Source organism: Stegodyphus dumicola, chromosome 5 (genome assembly GCF_044657685.1).
Source record: "Stegodyphus dumicola isolate Sdum_Otavi_A_Nest chromosome 5, ASM4465768v1".
Taxonomy (NCBI): Eukaryota; Metazoa; Arthropoda; class Arachnida; order Araneae; family Eresidae; genus Stegodyphus; species Stegodyphus dumicola.
Window position 1 is genome coordinate 223,437,276 of NC_140772.1, and position 27,397 is coordinate 223,464,672.

General features: G+C 31.0%; 1 protein-coding gene across 4 annotated transcripts in view; it reads right to left on the minus strand.

The window, feature by feature from the left end:
• Nucleotides 1-27,397, minus strand: part of LOC118197823 (cubilin-like) — a 129,951-nt gene that overhangs the window by 7,249 nt on the left and 95,305 nt on the right. For all 4 annotated transcript variants that reach the window (XM_085817715.1, XM_085817714.1, XM_085817716.1 and 1 more), the window contains 5 exons: nucleotides 25,426-25,725; nucleotides 20,037-20,141; nucleotides 18,117-18,341; nucleotides 10,183-10,530; nucleotides 2,541-2,703 (listed from right to left, as the gene is read on the minus strand). In XM_085817715.1, coding sequence (XP_085673841.1) covers nucleotides 2,541-2,703; nucleotides 10,183-10,530; nucleotides 18,117-18,341; nucleotides 20,037-20,141; nucleotides 25,426-25,725 — 1,141 coding nt within the window. The remainder of the gene's footprint in view (nucleotides 1-2,540; nucleotides 2,704-10,182; nucleotides 10,531-18,116; nucleotides 18,342-20,036; nucleotides 20,142-25,425; nucleotides 25,726-27,397) is intronic.

A 27,397-nucleotide genomic window follows, 5' to 3' on the forward strand; every position in this document is an offset into this window, starting at 1 on the left:
TTATATTTCTGTCTAAATTTATCAATATTAAATGGCAAAAAAGTGAATATATTAAATCTGCTTACAATGTATTCTAGTAGTAATAATATATTGAGTACTAGAAAATTCTACAATTTTTTGATAATACACATAAACAAAAAAAGAACATAAGAAATTTTCCTTGAATTACTTAAACACCATTTTGTTTGATTTTCATGAGCTGAAGCATCATCTTTTCTGGAAGCAATAAATTTTGTTTTTAAAAAAAGCTCATTAGGTTTATTTGTAAAGAAATTACTGAGGTGTTGTCAGACAGATTAAATCCAGATTGTTCAGGGAAATTTGAAATAACCTAAAAATCCAAGGAGGCAAGCTCTAGCAAATACGCTGGGCAACCTAAACTCAAAGCCTGGCAAATACTGTTATGATGGAAGACAACAAACATTTAAACAACTGATCAGTTCAGGGCACTTTGCTTCAATTTCTGTTTTTAGAACTGCCATTTGGGAATAATATTTTTCCAAATTTATTATCTATTTTGGTGGCAACAATTCATAAAATACAATTCCTTTTTAACTCCACCAAACACCATTACCTTCTTGGGTTGTACACTCCTTTTTGATGGAACTAAGGAAAGTTCTTTTGGCTTATTCCATGATCTTATTTTGAAACATTATCGTATAGTAACACTTTTAGCTGTTTCAGAAAAGCAGCTTTGCTATTTCTTTTCAGCAAAGAATCATATGCCAAAAATTCAGCAAGCATATTCTGCTCTGCTGAAGCATAAGGAACACATGCACTGTAACAACTCACACATTCAATTTACCCAAATTTCTTCAAATGATTGTATACTGTATTTTCTGGAATATTTAGTTTGGCTGATAGTTCATAAACTGTATAAAGCAGATTTTTAACAACAGCTTCTTTTATTAGGTCCTTGTTTACAGAAGGTCCAAAGCTGTCATCATATTTGAGGCTGAAATTGCTGCATTTAAACTTCTCAAACCATCTTCCAATTGTGTCATAAGAAAAAGCCCTTTGTCCATACATAGCAAAAATGTTACAAGCAGTCTGGTTAGTATTTTTCCATTCTTAAAACAAAAGGGAAAGAGCATAAATATGACAAAAATAGACTTCTGGGTTCTTCATTCTTAGCACAGCATTGATACAAAATTTATGCCACAACATGCTAGAATTGCACAACACTAACAACAGAGACCATATTTCAACATCCCTGTCAATCAAGATTATTTCTAATCAGCAGTAATAAAATAATTTTTAAAAAAATTCCACAATTTGAAAAACTGCAGAATTTTCTAAATGATCCAATATTTATATATATAATTTGGATATGATTCAGGAGTCATTCATTATGATGAGAAATAAAATTCACAGTGATCAAATACATCATTTGCATTTAATACAATTTACAAACTGAAAATATTAATATTTTCCCTTCTGCTTGTGAAAGACCTTTTTTGGAATATTTCAAGAAATGCTGATTTTGGAAAACAAAACATTTGTATGAAGTCAAATCTTGAATCATTGTTAAATGATACCTTAATATTTAATTTTTAATTTCACAATTTCAGAACTCAACAAATGACTGATTATTTAATTTACTTAAAGAACACAAGGAATTTCTGCTTACGGCCTATCACAATTTAGATTGACAGTACTGTGAAATTTAGGATCTGAGAGTCTGATACCTCTCTCTTCAACTATTAGCAACCTTTTCAGAAGACTTTTGTCAGATTAGACTTTAAGTGTCCTCAAGTTACTAAGGTATTATACAGCCATAAACATTCACAATTTATCCAGAAATATGAAACAAAATTGAACATAAATCAACACCATTAAGCCTGAACTGCAGAATATTACAGAGCAACACTGTCTACATCTGAAATAAATATTTTTTTTTTTTTTTTTTTTTTTTTTTTTTTTTAAAGCTTAACCTCCACAAGTATACCACTGGGTAGAGAAATTTTAGTAAGAAGTTTATTTGATAACATTAAAATATGATTCTGTAGATAACAGAATATTGATGCAAATTGAATTGTGATCTGTGTGTACACGTAACAAGGGATCAAATTCCACATTAATGTTAAAAGTTTGCATTTGTTCTAAACTTTCTTTGTCACACATCATTTCTACACTGTTTCATAATTTGTATTGTATATATTTAATTTTTTAATTTGTAAATGCTACAATGCTGTATTACTCCAAATACAGCTATTGCTTTTTTAGCAATTTAAATGATATCAGAGGTTTTTACATGAAAAAACTAAGTACCATTATAAATACATAATGCAACAAAGGTAATAGTCGAAAATGGAAATTCAAGAATTTAGAAAGTAATTCTCAACAGATATCTTTTTAAGAGATGACTATATGAAGACTGTAGATGATACCTTACATACATACATAACATATTTGAGGTTTTTATTTCATGTTAATTAACTGAATATTGTAACTGGCATAAAACTAAAAAAAATTCAGTTTAGTGGAAAAATGGGGGGGGGCATGTTTTGCTCTTTATTAAAAGCAAAATTCTTACTCACTAATTTTTTTTATCATCTTTCTTAGTCAAAGTGTATGAAATCACATTTACATCTGCCCCACTAGTAGGAGGAACGCTCACTTTCCATATGCACAATGTTTTATTGCTGCCAGATATGTCAGTATGGAATTCACCACTAGAATTCTGTAGTACACGTCCACAATCTGGAAGCAAAGCAAATCAATAAAAATTGGGGTTATTTCAAAATTTGCAGTTAAGTAACAACAGTTCAGAAATTTTACCATGATAAAATTTTCTTCTACAATTAGCTTCTATAATTTTTATTTTAATTCATAATACTTAAATATACATAAAAATACAGGGTGATTCTGTTAGAACTGTCCTATTTCATTGGGCTGTAGTTTTGTTACAAAATGTCCTATTTTAATGACGAATCACTAAATTTTACTCCTTCCTGAATCTTTTGCCACAAACCACATTAAAATCAGATATTTGACAAAACTACAGCCTAATGAAATAGGCAAATCCTAAAAGAATCACCCTCTACTATTCCAATACATTATTTCAAAGAAATTTTAAGCGCTATATTTGAAAAACTCATTTTTTATACATGGCATATGTCCAGTCCCTCCCCAAATGTTCACACATGTTTTTCTCAGTTATAATAAATGTTAATATACAGGCTTTCAAATGTTAAGCATACAATACAAATTAGCAATTTTCAAAAGCTATTTGAATTTGAGTATCTAAAAACTGCAGTAGTACACAAATGTCATATGTTACAGTTAATCACGATTGATTGTCCAAAAATTAGTCGATGAAGATGCCGGCATTTCGAACGGTTTCAAGAAGGTTAATTTAAATTATGAAGTGTTTAGAACAGTCAATCAAAGATTTTTCTCTTTTTTGATATTAATCATTCAGTAATTTCTTGAATGTGGAAACAAGTCAAACAACTGTCCTGCAACCTGTATCAACTGATCAAGGACTACTACCCTTTCTGTCAATACATAGTCAAAACCTCTATTTAATGAAGCTGCAGAATCCTGCAAAAAACTCTGCTAAATGGAGGTAATGATGAAACAAGATTTATGACAAGACTTTTTAAATGTAAAATAGTAGTAAAATAAAAAACAAAATTACAAATGCTAATGTATCCATTCCACCAAAGTTATGTATGACAATTACATAAACTGATTTTGAAAAATAATCAGGTACTTTAGTTTGTTTTGATTGTCAAGAACAACATTTCATATCATAATGTCTCACATTTTCGTAATGTACGGAAAATATCTTCTGGCTTTTAATAAAGAGCAAAACTTTCTTCAAAATAAAAATTGCATTGTAAGGTATCAAAATGCATTTAACCTATCTTTAGGCAAGATCTTATACATTCATTTTCATTAAAATTTTGTCATCATCATCATTATTATTAATTGCTTTCTGGCTGCTATTTTTAATGCTCTTCAATATATCTTCTTCAGTAAGACTTTCTGAGGTCTCAACATCATTATCTGGACATAAATAATCTTGTAATTGTTCATTATTTACTTGTCTTTTATTTTTCAACAGCAGTCACATATCCTCATTTTGCATCATTGATATTACTATTACCACCACTAGTATCAATCTTAGTGAAGAAGACAGCTTTTTTAAAGCAACCATGAACAGTTTTCTAAACAAACATCCCAATTCCTTACTTCTGAAAGTTCAGATATGCAATCACACAAATGCTATTTACTTTCAATTCCCATTAGGAAAAAATTTTAAAACTCTTTTGTGATAAGCCTCTACGCATCTTAACAATTTTTACAAACCTTAAATCCACAGATTCCAGTTTTTCAGAAGTATTTGAGGAGGGAAAATATTTGTTTTTGATATCTTGAGGATGAGCACTGTAATTTTGCTCTCACTAGAGCAATATTTTGTTTTTGTACAGCCATGTATTTATCTAAATTTTTTAGCAACTTTTCAAAAATGTCTGTGGTCATCTATTTTTGTTTAAATCATAATCTACTTCCAGTGATTTACATCTTGGATTTTTATTCTTTCCTATAAGTAACGGTTTCAGTTTTTCATTTCCTTTTCCTATTTGCACATAGCAGTACAGTAACTATGCTGTGCTTGCCTCCAAACATTTTTTTGAATGCTAATTTTCTCTGCCGTAAACAGAGATAAAATAAACCAAATTTGTTGATGTTGAATACATCTTCTGGTTTGTAGATTTCCATGACTTCTTTTAGTTTTAAATCTTGTCATATGGCACAGTTATCTTCATTACCATCTTTGCTTTTGCCACATATGGTTTTTGCAACTACTTCATGTCTCTTTTTGAATTCTCCAGTCATCCGTAGCTGTTTTGAGTATCAACAGCCCTGGTACCAGTAATTTGGTTTCCCTCTCGCTGTACGTTTTCTTATGCTTGCCACCAGTATCGATGGAGTCAATGCTTGATGAAATTTTGTCCCAGTTTTTTGAACTGTAGATAAACTACTTTACCAAAGGCCAAACTTTAATGCTTGATGAAATTTTGTCCCAGTTTTTTGAACTGTAGATAAACTACTTTACCAAAGGCCAAACTTTATGACAATGTCTCTCTTCTTTACATCTTTGTCCATTTCATCGAGAATCAGCATTTTTTCTTTCAAACAATTGTCTCACAGTTTTAGACACTTTTGTTTCAACATTTTTATCACTGAATACATAATTAACTTCAAAAAGAATTTGCAATATAAAGGCAAGAAAAGCAGAAATAAAAATAATGCAGCTGTTGCATAACTTCAAACTGGCTTGGGAAGATTGGTTGGGAGATTTTTAACACTTTACCGACCGATTGCCTATTAATCGGCTTTTTATCACCAATGCCCATCGACCAATAGCCTATTAATCAGTTTTTTATCACCAACACCTACCGATTGATTGCCTATTAATCGGCTTTTTTCGCCAAAGCCTACTGACTGATAGTCTATTAATCAGCTTTTTTCGCTAACGCCTACCGAACGATAGCCTATTAATTGCTTTTTTCTCGGGGCTACCTAAAAATAGCCTATCAATTAGTAGCCATTGGGATAAACAATTGCCATTTGCTATATCATCTGCATTTTATTATTAGTGTTGAGGTACATTAGTACTCTCAAAAAAAAAAAAAAAAAAAAAAAAAAAAAGTTCTGAAGTGTTTTATTTAGACAGTTTATCAGATTGTTTTGACAGTTATTGAGAATAGGAAGAATCTGCGCCTGAGTGTCCAGTCGGACATGCATATGCTGTTGAAGTGCTAGCGGTTGGTAAAGCGTTAACAAGATGATGGGCAAATGCATATAATGAGGCACCTGCTTTTTTTAAAGACCCCAGCTGTATACATGTATGTGTTACAACAAACAAATAAATATTTTAAGTAGGAAGAAAAATCTCAAAAAATGATCCATTCAAAAAACTTAAATAGAGAACATACTTCGCTATTTGGAGTTTTTTTATATGAGGAAATTCACACCTTAGGCAGAATCCCGTAAAAATCTTTGCTGAATAGAGGAATTCATAAAATAGAGTGTTCATTAAATAGATGCTCGACTGTAGTGAGTATAGAAGGTAAGTTGTATTGACGAGAGGCTTCTATAGCTGTTACACCCTTGGTTGCAGGGGCACTTGATATGATAATATCTGCTGGTACTGTGCACTGTAGGCTTCATATGAATGGACTATACACCTAATTAGCAAGTTTTTGTGTTCTACTAATTGTTCTAATAATTGGAAAGGGGCAAGATTAAAGTGGTACTGTCAACACCTCAACTGGCTATCTTAGATTGACATTACACTCATGGAAAGCCCAGATCTGCTCTGAAATCAGAAGATAAGTGTGTATATACTTTATTAATGCAAATTTTGTTTGTTTGCTTTTAGCTTTAAACATCGGTCTGTTAATGGCCTAAATAGGATCATATAACTTATAAATATTAAATATTTTTTTCAGCTTCATACATAATGCTTGCTTTCTTTCCTGCATAAACACATTTGCTATCTTCATGTGCAATTTTGGTGTCAATCAAAGCTTCACTTTTCCATTTTTGTAAAATTTACCACTGCATGCTTTTGGAAGCCACTGTATTTATACAATAACCCAAAGGAAAACAATAAATTTATTGCAGAAAAACTAATAATTAACAGTTGACAAATAATCTTCCAGACAGAGTAATGATTCATGCACCTACTAACATTGTCCTTACATCACCATTAATAATGAAATCACACTTAACTGAACTCCTTTTAGATGGAATAGTGAAGTAAACTAAGACTTCATTAGTAAAGCTCTCAAAACCAGTTATTTACAATTTTGTTTTTTAAATCTTCTCATTTTTTGAAAAGTAAACACAAATTTCAAGGTAAATAATTGATCACAATATATTTATATATAAAAAGAGTGAATTTGAAATCTTGGCCCTGTAGAGGACCTTTTAAATACCCACATTCATTGGTGGATTATGTCAATTACTATTTGTATTATGCCAAAAGATTGCCCTGAAAGTGAATAAACTTCTTAAAATAGAAGCATCCTAGATTTGAAAAAAATTACCCCCTCCCCTGGAATTCTACTATATATCCTAAGTACAGTTCTGACATTCTATGAGGAATACCACTCATTTGCTACTCAAAATGATTGGAGAAAAGTCACTATAGGAAAGTTTGTACAGTAGTATAAAATAATGTGATAGTAATGCATAAGAAATAGAATTTCAACAATGTTTGTCTCTTTAATAATCATTATGCTTTTCTGCATGAAAAAACACTCTATAAAATTTATAGTTATCAACAAAATTCAAACTTCATTTAGTTTAAAATTCTTGACAACTAAGTTTTCCTTTCAAAATGGAAAATAGCATTTTTAAGAAGCAGGAACATTAACTGGAATAAACTTGCTCTCATTTTTTTATTTTTTTTAATTATAACCGAACTACAAATATTTTATAACTAGTTATATAAAGAACATAAAATATAGTACTCATATCAAGTAACAGAAAGAAAAACAGTTTCTGAACAAAAATACAGTCAATAAATGAAGACTGAATTTAAGCTGCCATACAACTCAGAACACTAGACAACTGGCTCATACCAAATACATTTAAAGACACTTTTGAATGAGCCAGTTGTCCAGCTTTCCGAGTTTCGAAATGTAAATGAATTACCTTTTATGATAACAATAAAAACACTAATGCCAAATTCAAGCATTATTTGAAATTACAGAGGCTGTTCGCACATTTTTTAGATGATTTTGGTAAGCGGTAATAAAAAATTGTTTGCTGCAAAAGAAGTAATTGCAATTGTACTATGTTTTTAAAAGTCAAAATTATCCTCTGTGGCTTGAAAGTTTTGTTTTTATTCAAAATGGCGAATTTAACAAAGCAGTGGTTCGAAGGCTATATTTACGCTCTTTCCGAAGAGAAATATGCATACTCCGTTATCCAAAAACGATGTGAGAGTCATGGTTTTGTGATATCTAAAGCATCGATAGGTAATATCATCAACAAGAAAAGAAAAAAAACATTAAATTGGAGCCTCAAGTGGGACAAAAATTCTAAACAAGTATCCAAGGAAAAAATGGACATCTTCGACTATTGCAAAGGTACGTTGTTTAATGTTAAAAGAAAAATCCTCCTAGTCAAAGGACAGTTGCAAGATCATTAAAATGCTTGGCGTCCACTGTAAATAAAACGTTGATTTAAATCTTAAGAAAGCGAAAAAACGCAATGTGCATCGTCTTCTTCCAAAGCATATCGCTCAACGCAGGACACGCTGCAGAATTCTATATGAGAAACACTTATCCAAAGAAAAATGGAAAACAATTGTCACAATAAATGAAGCATGAGTGTATTTAAATGATTGTAATAAAAAAGAGCCATTTATTATCATAAAAGGGAAGAAAAAAATTTATGTACATGGTTCAAAGAATCGAAAGAAAGTTTTTCTAAGGGATTCATGATTGTTGCTGGTTTTTCTTATAATGCAAGTTAAAAATAAAGAGAGTGCAAAAAAATGTCAAGATTAACTCTAAATACTATCAGGAACATATTTTATCGCCAATTTTTCTGAATGAAATACCATCGCTTTATCCGTAGTGCCATCAATCTGTGAGACTCCATCAGGACAAAGCTAGCAGTCACACATCAAAATCCACTGTAAATTTCCTAAAAGAAATGGAACAAAAAAACTGGTATCAAAGCCATACCCTTCACTGATATCCCTACTAAATCTCCTGATGTGTCACCTATGGATTTTTGTGCTTTCGGACTTTTAAAAAAACTGCATTATCCAAACGGAGTCCCAAAACCCTAACAGGACACTGAAAAGCTGTTCGGGAGGAATGGGATAGAATACCTCTTCTGCCACTTCAAAAGGCATTATTATACTCGAAATTGCGGTGTCGAAAGATAGTTCAGAATAAGGAATGTCAAACAGAACATTTAAAACACAAGAATTTTATGTAATTTAGTTTTGTGAATACAATATACATCGTCTAAAAAATGTGTGAACAGCCTCTGTACACCATGAAGTCCTTTTTTCGAATCTAAATTCAGTGGCATTACCGATAAATGCTGCAAGAAGGCATTCCTCTTTAAGAAAAAATAAAAATGAATAGACTAATTAAGCAATGGATTAGGACTACATCATTCAAAAAGGAGGGTGGGGACTAACTATGAAAATATTACGCCTGATGAAAGAATACAGCTTATATATACAGCCTTAGTGAAGAAAAGGAAAATCTCAGCTTCACATAAAACTAATCTCATTAAACTGTATGTTATGGCTATGTAGAAAAAAAATTCAATCACAAGAGAAACAAAATATAAATGAATTTAGTTCTTTTGGAACTGGTGGAAACTAACTAACAGCATAACTAGGAATGCATCATTTGACATTAGACTTCTCAAGTTAAAAAGCTTAGCTTCAGTCACATGCTGAAAGTCTTTACAACAACAACGAATATAGCTGAACAAAGCATTAGCTGCCTTTTAAAACTGATAATTCAATCCTTTGAATCATCTGTTTACTTAAACATGTAAGCAACGGATGGACACACAATGATTTGCATTCCGACTACATTCAAGCTCATCTGAAAAATATGTTTATATATTACCAACTGACGTATTTGATATAAAAATGTTAGGTATTTTATACATCTATAATCTGATACATAGTTGAGACAAATAATTTTGAAAGTTTAAAGCCGAATGAATTCAACTTCAGTAAAAAGACTTGGTTGGGTAAATGTCCTACTTCAAATATTGGTATGCCATGTAAAAACTGAGTTCAAACTCACAGACATCACAATTTATTTGGGCTTGGGCAAGTATACATTTTTCTCAGCAACAAAATCACTGTTTACTAATGTCATTAATGAATTCAGAATGAAACACAGCAATAAATTGTAAGTTTTGTAAAAAAGTGCAGATATTTAACATTATATCTGCATTTAAAACTAAAAAGAATTTAATATTAGACTTGATCTGTTTTAAAAAGAAAGAATTTTGACTAATTTTAAAGAAGACATACTTCATCTAACCTTTTCATTAGTATTTCATTTCAATGGTATTTTACACCACTAATGAAACTAAAAAGGAAAAAAAGAATTCACAGGAAGGGAAAAAAAAGTAAAATAGTCATAATTTTTTATGTATATTAAGTTTCCTTACCAGCAACTGTGCCATTTAATAAAAAGCCTTCACTGGTACTCAGTGTTAATCCAGTCTCTGATTTCTTGCAGTTATTTGAATTAAACTCTATAACTGTTCCACCCTTTACAAAGATATCATCTGGTAAATCATTTCCTTCAAAAGAAATTGTTTTATTTCCAGAATCTTGTACTGTAACACAATGATTAGGTTTTAATTTAAATTTATCGAAAGCAATATGCACTAAGTTGGTCTCTGAAGTGGAAATAACCCATCTGCAATTTGCACGAACAGGATATGTGTCTGGGTACAAAGGAGAAGTGACTTGAAACAGTTCTGATACATTTGGAGACATTGTCTTCCTGCAGGCTGTAAGAGGGAAAAAATATAAATCAGATTTCATATAACATAATGACTGAGAATAATATAAAACAAAAACAATAGAACATAAATACATACTTATTCTGCACTTAAAAAATGTTGCTGACCAGATTGAATTATTTAATTAAATCAATGTTCAACAGCTAAAGCTGAATTCACCTGCATTGCACTGTTGATACCCAAATCATATATCAGTTGGAGAAATAAAAGAGTATTTAAAACACACAACAACAAAAGAGAGAGATGAGTAAAATGCGATCACTCGTGTTTCAAAGAACTGCAGTCAGATCCTTTACAGTCCAATTTAATATAAGAGTCGAGGTACACTTGAAAAACTAATTTTTACACCATTGGATCTGTAGAGAATTAGGAACTATGGTCTTGAAAGAAGGACAGACTGAGGCTATAAGTTGGGGAAGACTTCATTTTAGTATCATTTTGATAATAACCTGTTGACTCAAAAATCTGTAAATTTTTAGACATCACACTTAAATTCATATTAACTGAACAATATCCTTGAATTAAACACAACTTAAGAAAACTGAAAAATTAGGCCAATAAAATTTCTTTGAAATACAATTACTTAATAAAAACTTAATTATTACATTTTCAGGCCTTTTAGAAAAGGACTATCTGCTTAATATGCATTTTAATTTTTAATGAAAGCACTCCAAGCAATTGAATCTTAAGCTCTTAACTCTTTTCTTTCCTATTCACAACTTTTTCAGCTCCATTCCTCAAAATTCCATTTCATTATGGTTCACACACATTTGTGCTTACACTAGATTCAAAACTGAGCTCATTGGCATAGTAGCCAGCCTTTGCTGAAACCCATATGACCAGTTATTTGAATTGGAGGGTCTAATTTAAACCTATTTCTAAAATTATTTTCACAAAACTATTTGTTTTCTTTTCTTTTAGTCACACTCTTTTAGCAACATATAATGCAAACGTAAGTTTCCAAAATAAATCTTTTATCTACGGCAATTCGAAATTTTGCCTCGCTATGTTTCTGTCCAAGACAATGTATCCATTAATTAAATTTTGAAGCATTGTTTACTCTTAATTAACAGATAAAAGGAACTGCTTATAATATTAATAAATTCAACTTAATTTTATAGATTTAAAGCAAATTGCTATGTTGTTCTCAAATATAAATGAAAACTAAATTACAATAAATATGCAAAAAAATTCGAAATCTGCAATTTGAAAATATACAGCAGCATACAAACTTGGCCAACTGTGGCTTTCTGCCCTTTAAATGTGCTTTGCTCACCCCCCAAAAAAATGAATGCTTTCATATGGCCAAAGGGATGTTTTTTAAAACATTTTGTGTTATCTTTATATATTAAATATCATGTTCTTCACACTTAAACCATAAAATTCAATTCTACAGCAATATCATAAAATAATTTTAAAACGAGCATATCTTTAGAATTTCTGATTTGCTGAGCTTTCGAATTTCCGAATTCAGTCTCGCATGCTGGAGATAAAAATGTTTTTTTTTCCTACAATGTTGCCATTGCTCGCTTTTGAAATCATCGAGTTTATAGTCAAAAATTTTTTGAAGTGCTACAAAATATTAAATCGATAATAAACAAATTCCAAATTAGGGCTTCCAGATGCCTATATGCGGTGCAGAATTACATTATTCAAAATTTGATGGCTCTAGGTACCATTGTCTTTTATCACAATCAAGAAACGTACACTTATGCAGATTCTTCACTATTTCATTTCTTTAAATATAACACAGGGTGATAATATTTAGCGGCAACAATTTGAAAAGTGAAGCTGATATTTAAAGTTTTCAACGCAAAATGTCAAAATGAAATTAATAGCCCTTCTGGGCTAATGCCCTTTGGGCTTTTTAAAAAAATCCTGCTATGACATGCTTTTGTAGCAATTACCAATTTTATTTTTTAAATCATGCATCCAGTACTTTTAAACCATTTCAAATTGCGTGCCATCTCTGCAACTTACTTTCGTAATGAAACAGAACACGTCACATTGATAATGCACCACAAATTTTACTGAATGATACTACAAATACGTTTGGTTGCAACTTATGTTGGAAAATATAAAATGTGTCTGATGATACAATTTGTATTTAAAGAATTAATTAGATGGTTTTAGGGTTAGCTTTTATCTCCAAATGTTAAGCCTCTCATTTTGTGCAGGAAAACTTAACTGCATATATATATATATATTCCTGATTTTATTTTAAAAAGTCCTGAGTTTTGAACAATTTTTGTATGTTGAATAGCAGCTTCTTTGTGTTGTACACATTTCACTTGCTTTAGAGTTGAGAGAGAGAGAGAGAAAGCTTTGTTTTTCATACCACAGCATTAATCCTCATTTACACACACACACATACAGCATATATAAATGAACAAAATAAATTTTTAATGACTGTAAGAACTGCTAAGACTCATTTCTTTTTCAATTTATTCCAATTAAAATCAGCTAACAATTATAAACTTAAAAAAAAAAAAAAAAAATCTTGGTTTCCTTTCTGGGGAAGAGGACAGTATATCACACAAAGTTTTAAAATTTATGTTTTATACGAATATACTGAAAGACCAACACAGTTATTATTTGCATTTATACTAAATAATCACATGAACTATAAAAAGTGATACAGAATTATCTTATACTAAATAATCACATGAACTATAAAAAGTGATACAGAATTATCCAGTTAAACCTTTTGGGAAATCTACTTTCAGTTATCCAGAATTCTTATACCTTGCTTTTTGGGGAAAAAAATTGGCCACCCCAAGCCTAATACTTCAAACAAGAATTTGTTACTAACTGCAAGAATTTGGCCTTTATGATCTACCAAGCCTAGGAAGGCAAAGCATAAAAAGTGAAAACAACAACAAAAGGGGGGAACTAAATAGAAATGGCAATTAATGCTAAGAATGGAAGGATCGTGCATAATAAAATGATAATAAACAAATCAGCTTTTTATCAGAGTTGGTTATTTGAATGATGGCAGAGCACTTTGAACCTTGCCTGAACTATCAAAGTGCCATCTGTTGGCAGATAGCTGACAGACTGTACCATCTTTTCATTCATATTGCTGTAGAGTATAAACACGACTACTGCTTGCAGATTTTTTTGCTCCTGATGTAAAGGGGGGCTTGTACTTGTTTGCCTTCGAAGTCGAGTTCTTGACTAAATCTATACCAAACCCAATGTTTTTGCTTTCCTAATTTTTATATTTCAATTTGACGTATTTCTTTTCTATTTTTAACTACCAGTATTCAGCAACTTTAGTGCTCAGCTGTTGGTGGGCTTCTTCATCAAAGAATAGTCCAATATGATCTACTCTTTTTTTTAAAATCTATTTTTGAAGGAATTAGAAAATGTTTTTGAATATTTTAGAACAGCATTAAGGACAATTATTAAAAATGAAATCCATTCTAAGAACAAATCTTTTGAAAGCAGCACAACTTTTAAGTCAATATGTACTGACAAAATCAGACATGAATAAACTAAATCAGGCAAAGTTGGCATATTGTATGGAGGGAAAGAAAAGTTTTCCTTAATATAAAATACACACTATTTGTTTGAACATTACTTTAAAAAAATAATAATTATGAAACCTGAAAAAATGGCATCATGCAGATCTAAAAGAATTTTTAATGACAAAATGAGAAACAATATCAGCAATACAAATTTGAAAAAGCCTAGAAAGAAGAAAAAGCCTATTTGAAGTAGCAGGTTTTCAAAATCAGAGATACTCTGTCTAACATATTAAAAAAAAGGGGAGACTATAAGTATATATATTTCAAATTTTAATACTTATTAGCATATTATAAAAACAGCACTTCAGAGAAATATACAAAATCAAAAGTTTAACATTAATATTTGAAAATAACTAAATCTATTTTTAAAATGTTAGTCTAAGTTTAAAATGAGTTACAATCTAAAAGTATGAGGGAGAAAAAAAAGCTCAATCTTATTTTGATACCATTTACAATACAACTGTGATACTACAGACTTACCTATGTACTTATATAGAGTATTTCACGAACAATGTATGATTAAGGACCTCATTAGCTAGTTACAGATTTACAATACCAGTTAAAGAAATGAATCTAATTTCTCAGACTATAACAATTTTGCTTCCATGATACCCTTCAGTAAAACATTTCACATTTAAAAATATATTTGCGCACTGACTACTAGATGCAAGCTGTAGAAAATGTTACACAAGCTAAAAATGTGCAACTCTGAAACAACTAGAGAATACACCACATATACCTTTATCAGATAACCTGATATCAATGTTCAATTAGTCTAGCTTTGTTTGCTGTGTTTCACTGAGTTTCTCGTATGATCCCAGCATTAACTAACTACACTTTCACCTGACAGAGATTTATGGACAAAATAAGAATAACTGTAAAAACTGATAATGTTACTAAATTTTAATATTTTTAGATTATTAATTACTAAAATCGAAATATTTAATATTTCAATTGCTACTGGCATTTATTAGTCACTCAGCAGGTACATCCATCAATGTCATCTGACACTACTGATAAATTTAGTCATTTAACAAATAGTGCTCAAATAGAGTAGGAAATGCCTCTTAGGAAATGCTTCTTAGGATTATATTTTTGTATTATAAATGAAGCAAAAAATTACATCAACTGCAGCTGAATACACATCATCAACAACATTGACCTTTATATTCAACTAAAATATTGTAAACAAGAGTGGATGCTGTTTTTTAATTGAGCATTATGTTCCGGAGAGAAATTTAAAGAGGTCTTACACATGGTAGTCACACTTCGAGAATAAAAATACACAAATAAAATAATAATAAAAATTTAATTTTATAGCAAATAACATTAAGCTCAAAATTAAAAAAAAAAGGGGGGCTTTGTATTGTTGAGTGCAGTTTTAAGATGCTAATAGGATAATAGATCATAGTTTCAACAGACAACTATCCACACTCTAAATCTGATTATTTGAAAAGTTAAAATGGAAGTTAAAGGTTAATTAATATATTTTCCAGTAATCAAATATTTTGCTTGACCAGAAATATTATACAGTCAAAAATCGTTAATTCGGACACCCACAATCCGGACCTCAAAGCTACAAACTTTCTGCACGTGTCCCGTTGACGCATGCGCGTAAGACCTTTACGGCTGCGAATATGCATGTGCGCATGCGCGTTTAATGTATAACAGACGGTATAAGCTAAGCTAAAATTATCTAATTCAGTTAATGTTGCAGATTGCGTTGTTCCTTAATCTTCGAATTGGATCCGGCTTATTATTTTTTGCAGACTGTTAGAGCAATTTTATAAAAGTAAGCTTGAACTTTCGATTATGTCAAATAGAATTTCCGATATATATTTACTAATACGTAAAGGATTTACAAAGCGAAAGTATATGTTTTGAAGTCCATTAAACAAAAAGTGGAATTGCTGCAAAAAATGGATAAAGGCATCATATCCTTCATTTCTCTAACCATTCAAAATCTGTTTATCAATTTCACGCTGCTCGGCGGGGGGGAACGCCGTGGCGCGCGATGAATTGGAAGTTGATCTGTCAGCACTATCCTTATCTTCAGGTCAGATGTTTTTATTTTATTTGGCTTATAATTCCTTACTAAATGTAGTATTTCATCTCGATGTACTCCGTCTTTGATATGATTTAAAACAAGTTCCTCGTCATTATAATTCGCTTCCGATAGTGATGAAAGTGACAGAAGTTATTGAAAACGAAAAAATTTCGATTGACAAATTAGTTGGTATTCTCGACACAGCAATTATAGGACTTGAACAGCGGAACTTTGTAACTAAACAAGAAATTATGTCTGTTTAATAGAATTAAAGAGAAAGTATTATCACATGAAACGTAGCAACTTAAACAACTTCCATTGAAAGAAATGTTTAATAAAGTAAACAAATAAATATTAAGCTTTTTTTTTTTTTTTGGTAAATTTTGATACCCTTTAGATCATAAATGCTCTTTATTTCATAAATTACGGTTTCATATTTTTAATTTTATAACTTCTGCATGCATCTTACCACATTTAAACTGATGATCCATAAAAACCGATAATCCAGAATCGCCAAAGTTCCGACGAGTCCGACTTTTGACTGTAGTGCTTTAACATAATACATAATACAAACTATTTATTTGTTGATCTCAATGGTATATTTTTCTCCCAATATCAAATAAAATATGACACATGATTTTTTATACTGCTTATAAGTTACATGAGATATCAAAACCAAAATACTTGAACTAAAATAAAAATAAAGAGTGAAAACTTCAGGTCTCGGAATTTTTATAAAGCAGTAGCAGAGTATTTAATAATATCTTAAGAAAAATATTTAAAAAAATCACCAGTAGCATTCTAATATCTAGGACCATTTAATCTGCATTTAATTTTAAATGAAAAGAAACAAAATTTCAATTTTCAGAAATATTAGCATAGCAAATTTAACAATTTTTTTATATGTATTTGCAAATAAATTTTTTAACAAAAATGCGCTATATATCAATCGATTGTAGAAGCAAATTAATTTATAACTAAAATTACTTTTTTTTTTTTCCCCACTCACGTTAACATTCTCTTTTCAGAATAAATGAGGATCATGAATTTCAGCTTTGCTTAAATCCCTACTTTTGGGTGCATATTTTGCTCACTTTCAATACTCATTTTGAATTTATATATTTGTCTAAAACTTCAAGATTCTGCATTCAAACTTAAATGAACTACAGAGCTGGTTTATTTGCATTCGGCACAATAATCAAACATGTTTAAGAAGTGACAAATCTCTGAGAACAGCATTTGTGATGATTCTTCTGTCATAGAAATGGGAACCAGAAATAAATCCAAAATATTACAAAAATTTAATAAATCCAAAATTTCAAGTCTAGCACTTTTTATGGTGCTAGTTGGTGGTGTGTTGTGGTGTATTTAATTATGGCAAAGCACACAAGGGCTATCTGCCTAAGGGGAGGGGTGCCTTCGTGGAGGACTTTCTAAGGGAAACTGGCTCGTATACACATTACACATGGGGAAAACCTTTTATGGTGCTAGAAATCCCATTGCACATGTATGGAATAATAGTTTTGTATTCTATAAATTCTGATTAAATATTTCTTAAAGTATAAGTATTTTTAGCTAGTTATATGCAAACAATCCACAATTAATGTACAATTAGGAAGTGAAAAATGTATATATATATATATATATATATATATAAAACTGAAAAAGCTATGACCTGCAATATGTGAAATTTGCTAATCCAATAAATCTTTGGGTCCTGAGATGTGAAAATTACCAGAATTTACTCATTTATAGATAATTAACAGATTAATATTATAAACGTTCAATTAGTTACATTAAAATATCCCGAAATATAGGGGTTACAAATACACAAATGATAACAGGCAGGATAGAGGAGTTATAAATGATGTCAGCAATACTGTTTAATAACATTTAAGTTACGAGAAACAAGCACACTTTAAAAAAGATATTGTCATATATAATTGACTTCTCATAATTCTATTACAATGAAAAGTTTCACATAATGCATTACTAACCTGGGATATAAGTTGAATGCCCTATCAACACAATGTCATCTGTCTTTTTGCAAATTCCTCGTGTTATTTTAACTAAAGCTCCGATCTGAGAATCAACAATCAGACGTGGCACAAAAGACATATTAGGAGTAACTGCACCAAGTACAGTTTTGGCAGCATCTAAGCGTAAAATCTGTACATCATCTCCTTGTTCTAAAGACACATACTGAAGATTCATCAAAAGATCTAGCAAGAAACAAAATAAAATCTGCTTTTAAAAATAACACAGCAAAAAATTTTGTATCAATAATAAAGAAACTTAGCTTACTATATTTCTAAAAAAAGAGCTGAAACTAACTTTGGAGTAGTTTTGCCCCTATTTTACAGAAGCAAAAAATGATTTATTTATATACATACATATTTCCATTTTAATTAGGTATATTTATCCCCAAAATCAAAAAGTAAACTTACTTTACAAATAGCTATTTGTTTTCCTCAAGTGGAAATTTTATGGCAATCATTTTAAGAATAAATTTAAAGCAGCTGTTCCCTTTGGCAGAATATTCTAATCCTGCAGAAATTTTACCAGTTTCTTTTTCAGCAAGAAAATTCCACAAGTGCATATTTTAAAATTAAGATAAAAATATAATGATTTGCTTATAAAAACCACTGAAACTTAGAATAAAGGGGAAAAAAGAGGGGCAGCATAGTTGCTACAGTTTGGCACATTAAAAAAATTTTGCGACTACGAAAGTAGTGGCACTAATATGTAAGTACCTAATTAACTAACTATAAATTTCTGAATATTTTAAAGTAGCACACAGCAATAAAAATTTCATGCATATATAAAATTAAAAACTGTGAATGAAAAAATGAATTGTAAAAATATGTAGGAGATAATTTTAATATGGTTTTTGATGGTTAATTGATTACCTTTTTTCCATATACACTGATATACTTAAATTACTTCCCTTCTTAAATGTATTGCATGTATTACCTCAATGCACCTGTAAAATTACTTTTATTCCAATTCTTATAGATTTTACTCTCTAATAAATAATATAAAGTGACAAAATATACATAGTATTTCACTTCAGGTTATTTCTTTTTTTGCACTTCATTGTCTATTAATGGATTTAAATTTATCTATATACATGTGTGTGTAATATAATACTTTAAATTAAACTCAATATGTAATATTTTAATTTGATAATTTCTCCTTCCTTTCTTACAAAGAATACAAGCTTATAATAAAAGAATAACAAGCTCTTTCTGAAGCTCAATTTCTGAATTAATGGTTGCCATCTGCTATTAATGCGAGATTAGGGGCAGACAAATTTAAAAATAACAAAAAAAGTAAAATTAATTCAAAATCCTTTATCACACAATATTTCTTCACTAAAATTTAAAAACAGTTGGACTAATGTTACTGGAGCACTACCTATTAACAAAATATCCTAACAATAACTTGACATCTTTCATATTTGCTCTCTTTGCTAATACATATTTTACATATTTATGCATACAAAGGTTGCTATTTTTTTTCCTAGCCTTGGCAACAGTAAATGCTGGTAGGCGATTGCATAGGATTCCAATCGAAAGTTTCATATTTTTAATCATAACTTCTTCAGAATGTTTTGCTGTTATAGCCTGATTTGTATTTTTTACAATAAATTGAAAAATTCATCTTCAGCGAAAAATGGAATTGACTCGTGAACATTTTTGTGTGTTTATTTATCATAACTTTCAACATCAATTATCAAGTCACGAGTGCTTTGATAAACTTAATTCTTTATACACTGATATACCACAATCCCACAGTACTGTAAAAAACTGGTATAATGAATTCAATCGTGGTCGGCATTCGCTCCACGGCGAATTATGTGAAGGTTGTTCAGAATCGGTTTTTGTGGCATTAATGAACATGACAGAATAACTTACCCAAATTAAAAACATTTTGTGGTGGAATAACCCATACACAAGTACTATTGCAATTTCCAGTTAATATATAGCTTTCAGTTGAAAGTGTGCTCATTTGAAGGCAACCTAAAAAAATTATATATAAGGAGAAAATTCTAAATGAACTGAAAACAAATGTACATACATATATAACAGAACTTTACAGACACAGTGTTTAAATAAGGTCACACAATTACTTAGAACCATTAGATCTATACGAAAATGAAATATATACTATCTTGATATTTTACTAATTTTTCACATAAAACACATACTAGGCTAAAATAAACAGATAGCTTTTTAAATATGTAATTGTTAAAAATTATAACAAATCTGGTTTTATTAAATAATATTTTGTAATTGCAAAATAAAGATGTGCTGCTGTACATTTAATACACACACACAAAAATAACATTGCAATTTTTCAACACATAATCATGAATCATCACCCATACATTTCTCATTAACCCCCTCTAGCAAAAGAGCAAACTAAAGTCTCATAATGCATTACTGAATGCATGGTAACAAGTATAGATGATGCCTCACAAAAAATAATTTGCATCGTTAGAATGTTTTATCTACATTCTGGGCATAGCAGTTTATTTTGTGTTATAATATCACTCTTTATACACTGCTCGACATTGAAAATGCAACACAAAGAAGGAGTGGTCAGAAATTTATGCAAATTTTAGAGTATACGCACGTAACTGAGTTATGAGAATGATGTGAAATGTACAGCTCTCCAATGCACATGAAGTAAGACATAAGGGAAGGAACATGCAGAATGGGCAATATTCGTGTCATTATTTCTGCCAGACAAATTATCGAAGAAAGTTGGTTTTTGTCCCGGAGGATATGTGTAATAGGAGAGAATGCCAGGCCGGCATCAACGAAGGCACTTCCAGCAGATACACGATTTTATGAGGGGTATGGTGATCGGACTGAGAAGGGCGAGTTGGTCCTTACTTAAAATCGCAGCTGATACCTACAATGATGCGAGCACGGTGCATCGGCTATGGTGAATATGCTTGGAACAAGGAAATGTGGGAAGAAGGAGGGGTGCAGGTGTAGCTAGAGTGACGTCAGCCGCGTGGAACAGCGCATCCGCCATAAGATGTGGCGATCCCGCAAGTCATTTGTACCACGATTCTGCAAGATACCCTGGATGTTTCCATGTCAAACAGAATCATTTCCTGTCGATTGGTTGAACGTGGCCTGCACTCAAGGCATCCGTTAAGAAGACTGCCATTGACCCTGCAGCATAGACACCAACGTTTAGATTGGTGCCAGACTGGAGCGATGTGGATGACAAGAATGGCGAAACATCGTGCTCTCAGATGAGTCATGCTTCTGTTTATCCAGTGACAGTCGCCGCATACGTGTGTGGCGTCGACGTGGAGACATCTAATGCGGCAGTAACTGTGGAATGCCCCACCGCACGACAATGTGGCACAATGGTTTGGGGCGCTATTGCCTACGATTCCAGGTCACCTCTAGTTCGTGTTCAGGGCACTATGATGGCCCAATGATACTTGGATAAATACTGTGGCCGGTGGCAATCCTCTACCTTCAGGGGTTGCCTAATGCAATTTTTCAGCAGGATAACGCCCAACCACACAGTGCTCGCATCTGCCAACATGCTCTGCAAGGTATACAGATGCTTCCCTGGCCACCGTACTCTCCTGACCTGTCACCAATCGAACATGTGTGGGATGTAATTGGATGCCGTTTGCAGGCTCTGCCCCTGCCTCGTTCAGAAGACGAACTGTGGCAAATGGTTGAAAGGGAATGGAGAGCCACCCCGCAGGACACCATCCACACTCTTATTGACTCTATGCCTAGACGTGTTTCTTCGTGCATCGCTGTCCCCTGTGGTCCTACATCTTACTGAGCCAACACCTTTCTCACTCTGTATTCTGACTATCATTTTGAAATAAAAATTACTTATTGCTGCTTGCTGTCTCTGTCTTTTTTCCAAATTTCATCACTTTCTGACCACTCCTTCTTGGTGTTGCATTTTCAATGTTGAGCAGTGTAATTACAAAATAATTTCATTTCTGCCTACGCATTGGCAAGCACAAAAATAACTTTGAAAATCACAATGACAGCAACGATTTGATTTATGCTCCAGAACATGCTCAGAGGTATACTATAAAATATTTTTTTTTTTTACTTAAAAAGACATAGCTCTTTTCAGTATGGGCATATTATAACATAATATTATACATATCTTAAAAGGATAATTCGAAGTATTTCTTAACTAGATGTCACAGGACTAATTTTACTAATTAGAAGAAAGATCGTATCAATCTGTAGAATATACACAATCATATAACTGCAGTCATGAAATCTTACACTTGCCAAACATAGTAAATCTATGTAACAAACATCCTACAGAACTTGTTAAGGTTTAAAATGCAGCAAAAGAAGTGAAACCACTTTAGAATATGAATTGGTGGATTTCCACATTTTTAGAGGGCTTTGAAAAATTTATTGAAGTAAACTCTCAAAGTAAAAGTTCATTAATACAAATACTACTTTTGTTTGCAGTAATTTTGTAAAATTAATAAATATTTATGTGTTATATATTTTCCATTTTAATACCAGATCTTGTAATATGTTTTATGTGTTTCTTGAAGTATTTCTACAACAAACTGTCTTAATGCTGTACAAAGTTATTCAAGATATTCTGTCCATAATGTACATAAAATGCCACGCAAATGGCTCAACTACTTGCTTTATGAAATAATGTGATATTTCAAAAATTCTACAAACAAATATTGTTTTATTGATATAAGAAAAGGCTAATTCATCTTTATGGCAACACTACCAAAAAAAATTATCTCGAGTGTTTCGAGGCTATGTATCGGAAATTCTAAAGATATGCTCTTTTACACATTTTGTGATATTGTAGTTAAATTTAACTTTACGGTTTAAGTATGAGGAACATGATGTTTGATAAAGGTAACATACAAAACATTAAAGAAAAGCCTCTTTGGGCATAATATAAAATCTGAAAACTTCCAGTTTTTTTAATATAAATTCTAAAAAATTCTGCCCATACACTTTTACTTCATATGTAAATATAGTAATTACACGGCATAAAATAAGTTGGAATTGCAGCAAAGTGAGAGCTTTTGCTGACGCAGTATCTACTTCTTCAGCCAAATTAGAATGAATGATCTACTCCTCTTCATCATCTTTTAGAGCTATTATACTTTCCAGAATGAATGTTCAGATATATGACAGATTCAAAGGATATTCTCTACTATAACATAACCTTCTGAAATTTCAATAAATCAGAGAAGCTACCGAAATCATCACATGGCCATGTGAAATACAAATTATATTTTTTGATCTTAAGTAGTAACGAATTCTAAAACACAAGAAGCAATTTGGTGCTACTCACAACTGAAGCAATTCATAGTAGTGTTCAACAGAAAACCAAACTGCTTCAGTTAATTTAAAAAGACAAATGGAGTGGAATTTTGTGCATGGTACATTAAATTTTTATATTCAGTTATAAAATACAGATTTTGACTTTTTTACACACCTTCACTAATTTGCAGATTTCAGTAATTTTCTGAGGTTTAAAAATGACAATTTTAAAGCATATTGAATACAAATTAAGAAGCAGTCACAAAAACAGCAGCTTTAATTATTTTAATAACAACATTCAAACATAGTAGCTTTAATTATTTAACTGTCTGTCTGTTATTTTAATAACAACATTTAAAAACATTTATTAAATTAGTAGGTGGTCCCTCAACATTTAGTAAAAATACACAGAAGACATAAAAACCTCAAGATACTGTTGTGTAATGGATTGAATGCATAAGTCGATAAAAAGTTAATAAAACTTATTCTTATGCCAAGAAATAATAATAATAATAATAAAAAAAAAAAAAAAAAAAAAAATGCCGAAATTTTCTGAAAGCTATTCGTACAGTATCACAATATCTCACAGTAATTATATTTTAAACTACTAAAACGTTAAACAGAACGCAATTCAAAGCAGAGAAAGCTAATCCGATCTCACCGCGAATTCGCTACAATCAACAACAAGAACTAAGTAAACAACTGAACTGAGATGTTTTTCTCCAGCTTCTTAAAGCTTTTTAATCATGTGCGAGAACATTCAGGTTATTTCTATTTTCTCGATTTTTCTGGATAGTAAAAGAGTACAATTACAAGATATCTATTTATTAAATATTAAATGTGAGTGCTCCTGTATTTTTACTTTTTCGGCGTAGCTTTCTCTTAAAATGTGTTGCACACAGCATTACACTTGGAAAATAGAGCAATTAAATAACAATTCTACTAAAAACAGCAAACTAAATACAAAAACCAAAACAATACTTTTTTCTCAACAAATCCAAGATAAGTTATAAAAAGATAATTAATATAAGGGATACTACACTATGTTTCAGTATACAGTCACATATATAGCATTCATGTATTTAAGCACATTAAAATATCAAACACTTAAGCAGTGTGAATAGAATTCTTTGTTTATTTCAAGCAATTCATGTTTGGTCACAATAAATTCACTGTCTCTGTATTGGCAGATAAAAAAGTTTTATTTATATGGTGTAGCTCTTAAACAGTTTATTGCAAATAAATGTAAAAATAATACTGCTTGCTTATCCACTTTGACAACTGCATGCTCCTCATTATTTCCTAAAGAGAAATTGCACATTTTGACAGTATTTTAATAATTCATGAAACCATAATGAAATGATGAAATTAAAAATTTACATTTAAAAGCATTAAAAATTCACTTTTTTAAAAGCATTTGCTTATATTTAAAAAAAAAATAATTGTTATTTCTTCTGTGAACATGCTGAGAGACATACAGTATCAGAAAAAATTCATATAGTGTGTCTACACAATGGTACAGTTTTCGTTGGATTTTCCTTTTTATAAAATTCGATCTAAAACTAGGGATGCAAAGTGCATTTATTTATAAACAGCATCTCCAAGAACTTTGAAAAATATGCTTATGATTTAAAACAACTAAAACATAATGACTATTTTACTAATTGAAATTTTTATTCTGCTGGGCTAAAACAGGCTTTTTTTATAAAAAAAAAACCTTTCTCACTTATATTGATAAAAATTTCATAAAATTTTGCACCTTATTAAGAAACTATGTATATAACATTTTTAAAAATATTACATGTAAGTTACAAATGGTTTTGAGTGTTATTTTATTTTTTCTCTTTAATTGTACATTCAGTGCTTAACAGCTGCCATGATTTTTTTTTTCTACATTTCAATATTCACAAATCTTATTTCCTTCCATTTACTACAAATTATGTATACTTTGAACACTCTAGCACAGTTCTGAAGGAAATGAAATTTTACTTACCGCAAGTTACACCTTTAAATTCAGCTGAAAAAGCACCACTTTCAAAATGTGTAGCTATTACCATCATTCTTGGACCTTTTGACACAATTGGATACCAAACATTTCCACGAAGAGTAGTTAATAAATCTGATGTATCAAAACCATTATAGATACTTAAAGTTGCAGGATGGTTGAAAGTGGATGAAGTAAAATTTAGAAGAACAAGTTGATTATCATCGACTTCTAGCAAAAAAATAGTATCATTTCCATCAGTAGGTTTCATAGAAATAGTTCCATTCCCATAATGATAACCACCTTGACCTGAACAAAGAAATGAAACATCAGAAAATATTATTCTACAATTAACTTAAAACACAATAATCGATTTACATGTAAACAAGAGTACTTTTTCTACATCATAAAAATCAAAAAAATTACCTGAAAAGTTCCCCATTATAAAAATAAAATATTACAAACTGAATTAGCTATTAGTCTTGAAATGAAATTTTGCGTTAGTCCACTACATATGGCATATCACTTTTCAATTATCATCATCCTGTATTATTTTTTAAAAAATTAAATAATGAAGAATCTGCACATATGTATGTATGTTCATTACATTGTGAAAATACAATGGTACCGAGAGGCATCAAATTTTGAATAATGCATTCCTTCACCCGAACATGTGCACCCCGGAAGCCCAAATTTTAAATAAGTTTTCTTTCTTTTTGGGGGGCACAGCATTAATATTTTTTAAACTCAACAATAAATTTTTGGGCTGGCTCAGTTATTAGATCTGTATTAAAATGCTATAACAATAAAGTGAATTAAAATAATTCATAAGAGAATTAATTTGACAGTAACAGTGAAACTAATAGAGCAGATGAACAGGAGTTTCAGCAGTTATTTGTTGAATTTAAGTTTTATTTCATTGATTAATGAAAACTGGATATTTAATCAAAAATAGAAATAAGAGATTATTATGATGTGAAATTTAAAATTAAACTTTATTAATGATACAGCTACCGTGAAGCAGCAGACTTGGAATCTGTCACTGAGCAATAAACACAAAAGGTTTGAGAAACATTTATATACACACTTAAAGCATAATTATGTTAATATAACATATAAGCTAAAAAAACTTAAAACATGAAATAAATAAATGAAGTGCAATGATTATGAAAAAGTGAGTAAAAATATACATTTAAAACATAAGCCATGCATATAAAAGTAACTACTTTGATTACTTTCTATATATACACCCTGTTGAAAAAAAAAAAAAAAAAACCTTCAACCAGAAAAAATTGAGCCACAGCTATGAAATGCTACATGCAAATGATTAAACTTGCAGCACCAATCAGCACCATGGAGCGATACAATGCATCTGAAGTGCGCAGCTGGTGGAACAATGTAAAAGGGAAGGTGTGGCGAGTGACGAGCATTTACAACTGTGCTGATGGCTTGAATACATGACACTGAAACTAAAGATGCCTTTAAGACACACTTGATGGATTTACAAATAGTTGTCCAACTTTGAGAGGGGTCACATCATACAGCTAAAAGAGACCGGTTGGCTGAACAGTCCGCACATATTGTTTGAAGCAATATAGTCGTTGCCCATTGTTGGAGACAATTGCTTAACAAAGGCATCATCAGCTGGCATAGTAGCTCGGGACATCCCTGGGCCGCTAATGAGCAAAACGATTGTGCAATTATAAGAGCTGCCACATTCACACCAACAGCTAGCTATCACTGATTTGATGCCAATTCACAGATATCCTGGGATATCCAGAGATATGATTTGCAGAAGACTAGATGACGCTGGGCTCAGATCTTGATGTCCATTAAGATGGTTGCTGTTGATGCTCCACCATAAGCAGTGCTATCCTGCATGATGCTGCTCTCGCTCAAGCTGGACAGTGTCTGATTGAAGAAATGCGATTTTCAGCAACAAATTACACTTTTCTCTCAATACCGATGACCGCCGTATACC